This window comes from Diceros bicornis, chromosome 31 (genome assembly GCF_020826845.1).
Source record: "Diceros bicornis minor isolate mBicDic1 chromosome 31, mDicBic1.mat.cur, whole genome shotgun sequence".
Lineage (NCBI taxonomy): Eukaryota > Metazoa > Chordata > Mammalia > Perissodactyla > Rhinocerotidae > Diceros > Diceros bicornis.
This window is the reverse complement of record NC_080770.1, coordinates 14,003,747-14,017,286: the sequence shown is the minus strand read 5'-3', so window position 1 is coordinate 14,017,286 and position 13,540 is coordinate 14,003,747. Positions and strand designations below refer to the sequence as shown.

The window sequence follows — 13,540 nt, the reverse complement described above, 5'->3', positions numbered from 1 at the left end:
GATTATCCTATTAATTACCTCATGCCAAAAGACCTTCTCGAAGATACATTATAAAAAATTGTCACAAATCAAAGATAAAGAGAGTATCCTAAAAACAACTAGAGGAAAGAATTGTAACCTACAAAGAAACCTCCATTAAGCTACCAGCAGTTTTCCCAGCACACACGCTACAAGCCAGGAGAGAGTGGAATGACATATTCATTGTTGAAAGAAAAACTGCCAGCCAAAATTACTCTATCTAGCAAAATTATACTTAATTGAAGGAGAAACGAAGACTTTCCCAGAAACACAAAAGCTGAGGTTGTTATCACCACTACATCTGTCTTACAAAAAATGCTGAAAGGAGTTTCTTAAGCTGAAATAAGAAGAAAGTAACCAGCAACGTGAAAATATAGGAAAGTATACAAAACAGTGATAAAGGTAAATATATAGTCAGACTTAGAAAACTCTAATTCTGTCATAGGATGGTGTGTTAACCATGTCACCATAGTATAAAGGTTAAAAGTGAAAGAAAAAGTGGTAAGAATGGCATTGAAAATATAAAAGGGGAGAACAAATGGGTAAAGCTTTGGTGGACAATTGAAGTTCAATTGCTATCAGCTTAGACTGTTTTCTCTATAAGATGTTTATGTAAGATTCGTGGTAACCACAAAGCAAAAATGTAGAATAGATTGACAAAAGACAAAGAAAGAGGTAACAGAGCATACGACTATGAAAAATTACCCATGTAAAATGTAGGCAGAAACAGAGGAAAAAAGGAACACTGGAAATAAACAACCAGAAAACAATGAATAAGATTACATTAGTAAGCCCTCACATATCAATAATCTAAATGTAAATGGATTGTATTCACCAAACAAAAGGCAGAGTATTGATTAGATTAAAAAAAAAAAAAGACCCAACTATATGCTGCCTACAGTAGAGTCACTACAACTTTAAGACACACATAAGCTCAAAGTGACAAGAAGGAAAAAGATATTCCATGCAAGTGGAAACCAAAAGAAAGCAGAAATAGCTATATCTATATCAGACCAAATAGACATTAAACCAAATATGGAAACAAGAGAAAAGAAGGTCATTATATAATGATAATGGGGTCAACTCATCAAGAAGACATAACAAATGTAAATATATACTCACCCAAAATCAGAGCACATACATATATTAAGCAAATACCCACAGATCTGAAGGGAGAAATATACAACAATACAATAATAGTAGGGGACATTAGTACTCCACTTTCATAACGGAAAGATCATCCAGACAGAAAATCAACAAGGAAATGAGGGACTTAAAACATCCATTAGACCAAACGGACGTAACAGACAATTATAAAACACTTCAGTCAATAAGAGCAGAATACACATTATCCTGAAGTGCACACACACAGAACATTTCCAGGATACCTCATAATAAGCGACACAAAACAAGTCTTAGAAAATTTAAGATTGAAATCATACCAATTATCTTTTCTGAAAACATTGGTATGAAACTAGAAATCCGCAAGAGGAAGGTGGAAAATCTACAAACATGTGGAAACTAAACAGCTCACTCTTGAACAACCAATGGGTTAAATGAGAAATCAAAAGGGAAATCAAAAAGTATCTTGAAACCAGTGAAAAGGGAAACAAAACACACAACAACCAATGGGATGCTACAAAAGCAGTTCTGAGATGGCAGTTTATACTGATAAATGCATTTATTAAGAATGTAGAAGAATCTCAATAACAACCTAACTTTACACTTCAAGGAACTAGAAAAGAACAAACTAAGCCCATAGTGAGTAGAAGGGAGGAAATAACAAAGATCAGAATGGAAATACACGAAATAGAGACCAGAAAAACTATAGAAAAATCAACAAAGAGCTGGTTTTCAAAAAGATGAAGAAAATTGACAAACCTTTAGCAAGTCTAAGGAAAAAAGACAGAAGACCCAAATATAGAAAACCTGAAATGAAAGAGTAGACATTACAAGAGATATTACAGAAATACCTGAGATGGGAAGAAACTGCTATGAACAATTATATTCCAACAAGTTGTATAATCTAAAAGAAAAGAATAATTTCCCAGGTATATACATCCTACTAAGATTGAATCAAGAGAAAATAGAAAATTTGAATACAACAATAATGAAGAAGGATATTGAATCTGTAATCCAAAACTTCACAACACAGAAAATTCAAGAACCCAGAAAATTTGCTTCTCTGACAAATTCTACCAAACATTTAAGGAAGACTTAATGCCTGTCCTTCTCAAACTCTTCCAAAAATTGAACAGGAAGGAATACTTCCAATCGTATTTTAGGAGGACAGCATTACTCTGATACTGGAGCCAGATAAGGACATGATAAGAAAAAAAAAAAACTATAGACCAATATCCATCCTGAATATGGATGCAAAAATTCCCGATGAAGTATTCGCAAACCAAATTCACCAAACAGTAAAAGGATTACACAACACGACCAAGAGGGATTTAGCCCTGGGATAGAAGGATAGTTCAGCATGCACAAATCAATAAATGTGATACACAACACTAACAGAATGAAAGATAAAAATCATGTGATCCTCTCATAAAGCATTGAACAAAATACAACATCCTTTCACGATCAAAGCCCTCAAAAATTGGATGTAGAAGGAACATACTTCAACATAATAAAGGCCACATAAAATAAACCCACAGCTAACACTATCTCCAATGGTGAAAAACTGAAAGTTTTTCCTCTAACATCAGGAACAAGGCAAAGGTGCTCACTCTCACCACTCTTGTTCAACATAGTACTGGAAGCGGTAGCTAGAGCAAAGAGGTAAGATAAAAAATATGATATCCAAATTGGGAAGAAAGAAGTGAAACTGTCGTTATTTGCAGATGATATGAACTTATATATAGGAAATCCTAAAGACTCAACCAAAAAAGTATTGGAAACAGTCAACAAAGTCAATAAAGTTGCGGGACATAAAATCAACATTCAAAAATCAGTTACGATCCACGAGCGCAAAATATGTTTCCATTTCTTTGTGTCTTCATCATTTTCTTTCAACAATATCTTATAGTTTTCAGTGTATAGGTCTTTCACCTCCTTGGTTAAATTTGTTTCTAGGTATTTTATTATTTTTGTTGCAATTGTAAATGGGATTGTATTTTTGATTTCTCTCTCTGCAAGTTCATTGATAGTGTATAGAAAGGCAATTCTATTTGTATGTTGTTTTTGTACTCTGCAACTTCACTGTATTCTTTTTTCATTTCTAATTGTTTTTTGATGGATTCTTTAGGGGCTTCCATTATAAAATTATGCCATCTGCAAATAGTGACAGTTTTACTCCTCCCTTTCCAATTTGGATACCTTTATATCTTTTTCTTGCTTAATTGCTCTTGTTAGAACTTCCAACATATGTTGAATAAGAGTGGTGAGAGTGGGCATCCTTAGACAAGTATGTTTTGATCTTAGTTAAAACCCCTGTAATTCGGTAAATTATTATTTTTGATTCACTGCTCTCTTATTGACTTCTACAGTGTGTTAGACTTTATAGACATTGTCTCATGAGACTCTAGATAATCCCATTATCCCCATTTTACAGGTGAAAACCTGAAGTTAACAGAGTTGAAGATCACATCATTAAGAAATTGCAGAACTGGAAGTCAACATCCACCCCTTACTCCAGAGTAAGGATTGACCTTTTAGATTAGAGATAATTCTTTAATCTGAAGGTCAGAGAATTTGGTAAAGACAAAGAGAATCTGAGGAAAAGCCCTAACGTGTAGGGCATGGAAGTGAAAAAGAGGAATGAGTTAAAGAACGGGAGAGACTGAGGACCATAAACCTTGCTCCACTTAGGTCCTACTGGAAAAATCAGATAATCAGAATCAGAATCCAAGAATATTGAGATAGCACAGACTACTGTTTTCTACATATTTTCCCTCTCACCTTGGACCAGACCCCCCAGGAAGAAAGAGTTCTTGCCAAAGGTTGAAATTGCTTATTTCATTTCAAAGGAATTTTCCAAGTTGCCCTATTGCACTCTAGGATGGGTGCTTTTGTCCATGAAATTGACTGCCAACTCACAGCCAGTCTGACGCCAATGACTGGGGATCCTTTTGAACGCGTTATGAGGGCAGAGGTGAAAGGAGAAAAGACGATGACAGGAGAAAACTCCCCAGGTACTTGTTGTCCGGAGTTGTGGTTCTCATGGAGTTTTTTCCATGCTAATTTCATGCCCCACTTTGCCATGTTCCTTTTGATTCAATTCCCCACTTTCACATGATCCTGTGATGATCTTATGATTATACTTTTTCTTTTAACAAACTTGGAGTTGTTTGAGCTGGAAAGGACCTAAAGTTCTTGTAATCCAATGCCATCATTTTCAAGGTGAGGAACTTGAAGCCACAGGAGCAAAGAGACTTGCCACAATGACACAGCTGGCTGGAAATACAGCTTGATAACAGTAAATTAGATATGTGGACACTTCCCTGTTTACAAAGCACTTTCATTTTATGTATATACATACATACATTTTCTCAATGCCCTGACCTGAATCAATCATCACAGCAGCACTGTGAGGCAGATATGGCATGATTTCCTACGGGGCAGTGGCCACAGCCTCTGCTGTCTTGTGCACTGATGTCTTCTCTGAAACCTCTATGTGGGCACCCCACCCCCACGGGAGAAATTCACACCTTGGATATTGCCCCCAGCGCTAGAAAAACCGGCAATAAGTTCAAAAAAATTAATTTTAATTTTCACATGTCAAATTTTATAGATTATGTCATTTATTTTTATTGAAATGTAAATAAATGCTTAACAATTACAACTAAATAAAAGAAGTAAAGAAAGTCAATGAGGAAATAACTTTCCACGTGGCTTCTTAGATTCTTGTCAATTTTCCACATATACAATATCAATCAGAACCTCTGTTCTCAAAACATGGAGTTTTATCTACCTGGGTCTAATCAAGGACACGGGCTTTTTAAACTGAATTCAAGGCTGGTGACACTGCCTCAAACAGACCACTTGGTGGTGGCAGCTAAACATATGGTACCAGGAATCAAGAAGCCAAGTTTTCATTTCCTCTTTCTACCTAGCTATCTTGTGACCCACAAAAGGTCGCTTACGTATTCTTATCTCTGTTTTCCGTATAAGAGAAATAACACTTGTACAAAAATTGTTCTCACTGAAGTAAATGTGGTAGCCTCTTTACCATTCTCCTGAGGGCCTCTTTGATCTCCTTGTTCCTCAGACTATAAATAAGAGGGTTTAACATGGGGATAAAGATAACATAGAACACTGACAGCAACTTGTCCTGCTTCTCAGAGTGGCTGGAGCTGGGAAGCAGGTACATAGAGAGGCTTGTGCCATAGAAGATTGTCACAACTGCCAGGTGGGAGGCACAGGTATTGAAGGCCTTGGCACTTCCTTTGAGAGAAGATATTTTCAGGATGGAAGCTGCAATGAAACCATATGATAAGATGATAACTAGGAAAGAACTGAACCCAACAAAAATACATACCAGAAAAAGAATCATTTGGCTGATGAAGGGATTGGAGCAAGACAAGGGAATAATCTGGGTTATGTCACAGAAGAAATTTGGAATGATATTTGGCCCACAGTAGTGGAGAAGAAAGCCAGTGACTGTTGAAAATAAGCTACCAAGGAAACCACTCCCATAGGCCCCAACAACCATCTTCTGACAGAGGCCGGGAGACATGATGGCTGAGTACTGCAGAGGCCTACCAACAGCAACATATCTGTCACAGGCCATGGCGGCCAAGAGGCAGCACTCAGCTTGACCCATCCAGCACCCAACAAAATACTGGGTGGCACAGGAAATGAAGGAAATTGTTTTTTCATCCTTTAAGAAGTCTGAAAGCATCCTTGGGCTGGTGGAAGAAGAATAGCAGATGTCTATAAATGACAAGAAATTGAGAAAAAAGTACATAGGTGTGTGCAGGGAGGGGTCAATCCTGATTAGGATGATGAGACCCAGGTTCCAGATTAGGGTCACAAGGTAGATCACTAGGAACATTTGGAAGAGGATAAGCTGCAGATCTTTGTCATCTGAGAGTCCCAGAAGAACAAACATGGCCACAGATGTATGATTTCTTCCCCCTTCCATGAGCATGCTTGGTGCCATCTGCTGAGAAAAAGATGAGACAAGAAAGTAGTTTCATTCTCAAAAAAACACAAAGAAATACTCTTCATTTTCTTTCCAGTCAAGCGGCTGACTAACTATACAACCTTGAATCATCAATATTGAGTCAACTTGTGTCTTCCATGTATAATTACCAAAATTAACTGAGAATTCCTCTTGGATAAATATTGTAATTCTCTCTTTGGGGACAAAAGACAATAATTGGACATTATTAGTGCATATTCCCACCCAAAAATGTCTTAATTTCATGTTTTCTCATGTAAGATTTCAGAAATATATGAGAATTGGAAATAGACTAAATTGGGGAAAACTGTTATCTCTCTATATGCTGAGACAGAATGATTCTGCTCAGGAATGACTCTGATATTAACTCAATGCTTGAAGAAGCCTCTGAATCATGCTGGACCTCGTATGTCATAGGAAGATTGTGGAATAGGTGCTCCTTAAAATCTTCCTGGGAACTCATATTCAATTAATCAGTAATCATGGAGGGTGGACAATTCTGTAACTGCTTATCTGCAGAGATATAAGAATAATGTAATGGCATGGTGGAAAGGGTCATACACCAGGAAGCAGCTTGGAAATGGATGTGACTTACCCAAATCGGTGACTCAAGGAAGGCTCCTGAGAAGATAGAATAGACAAGGTTGAAAGAGCCATCATGCTCCCTTCCTTGCGGGTGCTGTTTTTATTTCCACAAATCAGAGATAATTGTGAGTTAAATTGTCTAGAACAGAGACTCTTAATCTTTGGGTCAGGGATAATTTAAAAATCTTTTGGAAACTCTGGAGCCGCTACCCAGCAAAGTGCAACCACTTATCACCTTCACATATTATTTTCTAGGATTCTCAGTCACCCTCGATTCTATTCATGGGTTCCTAGGTTCAAGGCTTCTCCTACAAACTAGAGTGACTTGAACTCATGTAAGGGTTAGGATGCTTAGGCAATGTATATGGGAAATAGGAAACTCAAGCAGGATTTCTGTAAATTCTTTATCTTTTTCTCTTTAGAGCCAATCCAGGCAAGGCAAACATTAAGTTGTTGTAAATAACGAAATTGTAAATAAAGAAAAGAATATTTTTGCCTCAGGCACTGTATGCCCTCTTCATTATGCTATAGCTGTCATCTCTCCAGATGGTCACTAGAACGTCCCCCAACAAAAACACATTTTTATTCAGATGAACTCAAATTGGAAAGAATATCATGGGAAGCCATGAAAGCTAGAAAATATATGTCAAATGTAGCCAGGGAGCTTATATATGTGTAAAAGGTAGAAGTCTTGGAGATTTCCCTGGAAAAAGGCTGTGACACTAATGAAATAAAAGATGTCTATGAACTACAAATATTTTTCAGCATTAACAATTAAGAATGTCTTCCTTCTCCCCAACCATTTCCCAGCCCTCCAATTCCAAAAGTTAATGAAAAGAGAAAATCCCCATAGAAGCACAAGGTATAGCCTGAGAAATAAGGTAAAAGGGTTTATTTCCCAAAATCACATCAATCATTGCTTCATGGTGCACTGTTTTGAGAAGAATTCTGAAGGAATGAACAGGATAATTAGAACAGAAAATCAAGATGTTTTCCATCTATATGGAAGGAGAGATAATGGCATACAGACTATGTATTTACCATCCCAGGCTTAGATGTGGTTATGTCCACAGGGCAACTGAACGGAGGGAGAATTTTGTGAGAATAGAGCAAAGAATTGCATGTCTCATCATCATTACCATCATCATCATAACTAACAATCATGACAACAAAAAGATTTCTTGAGCAGCCAAACTGTATACTGTTCTTCTCCCTCTACTCATGGACACACAGCTTCCCATAATGTCCATTCATTCAATATCATAACCTGAAGCCTGGTGTGCTGTCTGCTAAACACAGATAGTGCTCTGAAAATTGCCTCTATATTTCTGTTATATGCCTCTGGAACCCCAATTAGACATATGTTGAATCTTCTCGCTCTACCCTCTACCTCACTGAAACATTCATTATTTGTATTTCTCTATTGTGTTCTGTTTAATTTTTACAGATCTCTCTTCCAGTAAATTCATTCTATCAGAAGTTGTGCTAATTGGCTGTTTATAACTCATCCATTAATTTCAAATTTCAATCATAATATTTTGTTTTCTCTCAAGAGGTTCCATTTTGTTCTTTTCCCAAATGGTCAGTTTGATAGTCTCTTATTGTTTCATCATACTTTATAGCATCCTTTATTTAAAGATATTAAACATGCTTATCAAAATCATTATTATAATTGTTTAAATACATAGTTTTGCAAGTCTGATTCCACTGTTTAATGATATTGCTGCCTCTTACTTAGGTGCTCTGTTTATTTGTGTGCTTAGTGATTTTTTTTTTATCTTAAGTTCATGTTTCTTTAAAAGTTATCTGTGGGAATCTTTGATGCTTGTGTTTAAAATTTGTTTCTTCAGAAATGATTTATATGACTGTGTCAGATACCTTGGGGGCACCAAACCAGAGTCCCTCTAAATAAAAATTTTGACTTGGCATTTTTTGGCATCACAATACTGATAATATTTACACTGTATATCTACATAAGTAGATGGATGAGATTAAAAATTATCAGGGGCAAGAGTGACATTAGCATCATAGTGACGAAAGATGTTCCTCTTTTTTGTCCCAATTTTATAAAAGTGAATTGGACATCCATCCATGAACAAAAGAGCCTTTGTGGGAGTTGTGTTATCCAGCACCAAATGCCAAGGGACCCAGGAGGAATCTCACCCACCTGTGCATCCAGTAATAGGCAGACAGATGTTGGCATGGACTGTAGAGCCAGCAGGAGCCAGCGAATGTGCTCCCTAACGCGTCTTGGCCACAGTCAGGTGCTGACTATGGGAGCTATCCATGAATAGGAGAGACTTTGTGGAAGCCCAGTCTTCCTGAGAGGGAATGCCAGTGCACTATTGGAGCAGAGAAAAGGTGTGAATCGGTCACAGGGGAGACAGTGAAAGGAGCTTTCCCAGCACCACCCTCTTAAAGACAACACCGCACAGGCTGAACTACTCCACAGTGGCAAACACTCCTGCACAGGAAAAAAAGCCATGAGTGAGTGCCCAGCTACCCCAGCTGGACGCAGCTAGAGAACTCCTCTCTCTCTGGAGGTACATAGATTACTGAGACGGATAGACCATGACTGGAGGGAGAAGAGAGATCAGGTAGAAGGCAGATAGGAATATCAAAGGGAATTAAAGGGGCACAGGGGCTCAGGAGTTCAAGTCCACCCAGGAGCCTCTAGGGGTACCTCACGAGACGACCTCACCTCCAGATCCACAGGAACCCCCAACCTCCCAAGGCTAAACCCACACCTCGCCCGCTCTGCAACTGGCTGCTTCTGCACATTCCTGAATGTAGCAGTGAGAGCAATTCTGGTATACTGAGTGCTCTTAGAAAAACTGACCTGGTCTGTGAATGAGGAGATACCACAAACGTGAGCTCTAGCGCCACCTTCTGGAAAAACAGAAAAAGAGGTTTCCAGCAGCCAGCCTGGTGAGTGGTAACAACCGGAGAAAAAAACTGTAGCTTAAGAATTCAGCCACAAGAGGGAGCAAGAATGAGCAGGTGACCCATACAAAGGCAGAGAAAACTCCACATTCCTTACTTACACCACTCACCAAACTTAACTTGAAATGAATTAAAGATTTAAACATAAGACCTAAAACCATAAAACTCTTAGAAGAAAAATTAGAATAAAAGCTCCTTGACATTGATCCTGGCAATGATTTTTTGGATATAACACCAAAAGTACAAGTAACACAAGCAAAAATCAACAAGTGGCACTACATCAAACTAACAAGCTTCTACACAGCAAAAGAAACAATCAAAAAAAATGAAAGGCAACCTACAGAATGGGAGAAAATAATTGCAATTCATATATCAGATAAGGGGTTCTTATCTAATATATTTGAAGAACTCATACAACTCAGTAACAAATATCAAACAATCTGGGTAAAAAATGGGTAGTGGAACTAAACAGATATTTTTTCTATAGAAGACATTCAATGACCAAAAAGAACATAAAAATATGCTCAATATCACTAATCATCAGGAAAATGCAAGTCAAAACCACAGTGAGATATCGTCTCACACCTGTTAAAATGGCTATCATTGAGAAGAGAAGAGAGAAAAAGTGTTGTCGAGGATGTGGAGATTAGGGAAACTTCATAATTGTCATGGGAATGTAAATTGGTTCAGCTACTATTGAAAAGGTATGGATTTTCCTGAAAAAATTAATAGAACTACCATATGATCCAGCAATTCCAATTCTGAGTATATATCCAAATGAAATGCAAAAAATATATCAAAAATATATCTGCACTTCCATGTTTATTACAGCGTTAATCACAATCCCAAATATGGAAACAACTTAAGTGTCCAGTAATGCATGAATGGATAAAAAAGATGTTATATATGCACACACACATACAAGGGAATATTACTCAACCACGAGAAAGAAGGAAATCTTGCCATTTGCAACAACATGTATGGACCTTGAGGGCATTACACTAAGTGAGATAAGTCAGACAGAGAAAGACAAAACTGTATGATATCATTTATATGTGGATTCTAAAAAAGCTGAACTCCTAAAACCAGTGAATAGAATGGTACTTACCAGAGACTAGGTGGTAGGGGAATTGGAGATATGTTGTTTAAGGGTACAAACTTGTAGCTAGTAGATAAATCCTAGAGATCTAATGTACAGCATAGTGATTATCGACAACAACACTCTGTTATAAACCTCAAAGCTCGTAAGAGTCTAGATCTCTTAGTTTTATTGACATAACATTGGTTTGTAACAATATATAAATTTCAGAAGTACATCATTACATTTCAAAATCTGTATAGGCTAGATCTTAATTGTTTCCACCACGAAAAAAAGAAATATAATTATGTGACATGATAAACATGTTAGCTAATGCTAGTGTGTTAAGTAATATGTAAATGTATCAAATCAACACGTTGCACACCTTAAATTTACACAATGTTATATGTCAAATTTTTCTCAATAAATTTTTTTTTATAAAAAAGAATTATCAGAGAAGACTTTTTTTCCTTTCTCTCCTTCTCTCAAACTAAAGCTGAGAGAGCTGTGCATACATACCACTGTCTCCTTTTGTGAAGTAGTTTTTTTCTACATTGCTCTCTGAGAATGTCACCCCTTGAGAGTCCCTATTTTCAGTGCCATTAGGGGTAAAGGATGTTGTCTATAAGCCAATCTCACACAGTATCTTTTTCTCCTGCTCTCATACATTTGCTCATTAAAACCCAGGAATGAAGCTACCAGCGATTAGTAGATCCCTCCTGGGAAAATGTCCCAGCCCACTATCATCTGAGGTTTATGTTTTTTCTTGTCATTTATGTACCTTGATAAATTTATTTGCTTTTTCACTGGCTCATCCATGACAAAAGCATTTCAGATTTTATCTAGCATTATTGGTTTCTTTGAACATATTGCCCACGATACTACCAGAAACACCTTTACAGATAATTTTTCAACGAAATTGTTGGTTACCCCAGCTTATCACTGGCCATCTTTTTTTAAACCCCCGGCTACTAGATTTACTTAACTTTTTTTATTCTAACATGATTGAATTTTCCTGAAAATCAAGGCGTGTTGCTAGGTAACTGGTAATTATTGAGTGTGTGCTATATTCCAGTTCCTATTCTGAATATTTTTATGTCACATCTTATTTTAATTTTAAAAAACTTTATGAGATATATACTCTTTTATTACCCTTTTGAAATGAGGAGATTATGGGTCAGAGCAGTAAATATCTCAAGGTCACACATCCCATTAAAGGCAGAACTGGGATTCAAAACCAGGCAGTCTAACTCCAGAGCCACATCTTAAATATCTGCACTGAACTGCTCACTACAATATGTCAATTGCTACATTAATCTCATTTCTAAACACTATAGAGTGCAAAGCACTACCCTTTGTGCTTTGAATGATGTAAATGATTCAATAATGAGCCTATAGCCCAGGAAAAGAGATGAGAAATGTGCCCATATAGACATAACACAAAACGAGAGATGATGTGCGGCATAAGAAAGAGGGAGATACATTCTTGTGAGTGATCACCAGTTGGATGTGGGCAAGAAGTTTGAGATTGGTGAAGGTCTCTTCATATTCTTTGCAAGAATTCCTCACAAAAGATATCTAGAATGGCAGAGACCATTTCAGGTGCATTATTGTGCAAATGAACACGGCAATGAGGAAGTAATTGAATATATTGTCAATAACATGATCACCACATCTTTTCACATAGATACTCTTTCAGGAAATGAATAGAAAGGCTGTAATGCTGACTGCTTGCCAAGTAAGTGAGACAAACTGGAGGAGAATTGATCTTCTTTCAGGAGGAAGAATTAAGGATATATTAAAATGTTTTGCAATACATGCTGGTGCAACTGAGGGAAAGGGACATCTCAGCCTTTAGATGGTGACCCCTGCAAAGCTTGTGCCCACAGATGCCTAAGAAACAAAATTACCACAGCAAACCCTACTGCACACAGAGAACTATGTTAAACCAGTGATGCTGTCCTTAATCCCAGAGTACCTTTTAACTGACACATTGTTTTCTCAACCACCCTGATTCTATCATTTCTAAGTAAACCTTATTTTCAGTTGCCTCTTATGTATCAAAGACTCCTAAGCTTTCTTCTTTTCTTTTGAATAAAGTATATTTTGGGGTAAAGTTTGGGTGGGCTCACTACCTTCAGTTTTTTTCTCACATTTTCTTGATATCAGATAGTTCCCCTCCCCATACTTACCTCCATTTGACCCTGCTTAGCAAATGATAAAAGAAGGAAATGAGAAGAGAAGGTGAAAAGGTGGCCCTTTTGACAAGCTCCTCTTCTTTAAGATATTTCATCAATAATTCTTCCTAAGATTTACTTAGTTGGCTTTGGAAAAATTTCAACATATTTGTAGGGCAGGAAACAAAATCTGAAGAGCTTTGTTTATCATAAACAATATGGACAGGATGACTCTCAGAAGACCAAGTATAACATTTATTCTGAACTGGTGGTCTCTCACTTCCTCAAGACCTGACATGTTCACCAAAGTTGTATTGGATTCACTCAATTTGAGAGTCGTCTGTAGACTGCTCAAATTTGACTTTTTAAATGGAACAACTCAGGTAATATAGGCCCCTCAAAAATTACCCACAACTTTTCCTCTGTGTCTGTGGTTTCTCCTTTTAAACACTAATCAAAGATTTCAGAGTTTTTCCAGCTCCCCATTTTATGCCAAAGTGTAATGACACAGCCTACGTATTTAGATCAGCCTTCTACAGTTTTGTTTTTCAGTCTAAATGAGGTTCCACGGAAGAGGACCCCTTATAAGTCTTAGACTTCAAAGACAATGAC

The 13,540-nt window shown here is 37.2% G+C and overlaps 1 protein-coding gene across 1 annotated transcript; it reads right to left on the bottom strand.

Annotated features, from left to right (window-relative positions):
- Positions 1 to 5,161: 5,161 nt before the first annotated feature.
- LOC131395544 (olfactory receptor 5AN6-like) lies at positions 5,162 to 6,124 on the bottom strand. The gene has a single exon (XM_058527407.1). It carries the CDS (start codon positions 6,122 to 6,124, stop codon positions 5,162 to 5,164), a length of 963 nt encoding a protein of 320 aa, XP_058383390.1.
- Between the last annotated feature and the right edge of the window lie 7,416 nt (positions 6,125 to 13,540).

Excerpts from the sequence above, each read along its gene's own strand:
- LOC131395544 (XM_058527407.1), bottom strand. The coding sequence starts at position 6,124 with ATGGCACCAAGCATGCTCATGGAAGGGGGAAGAAATCATACATCTGTG.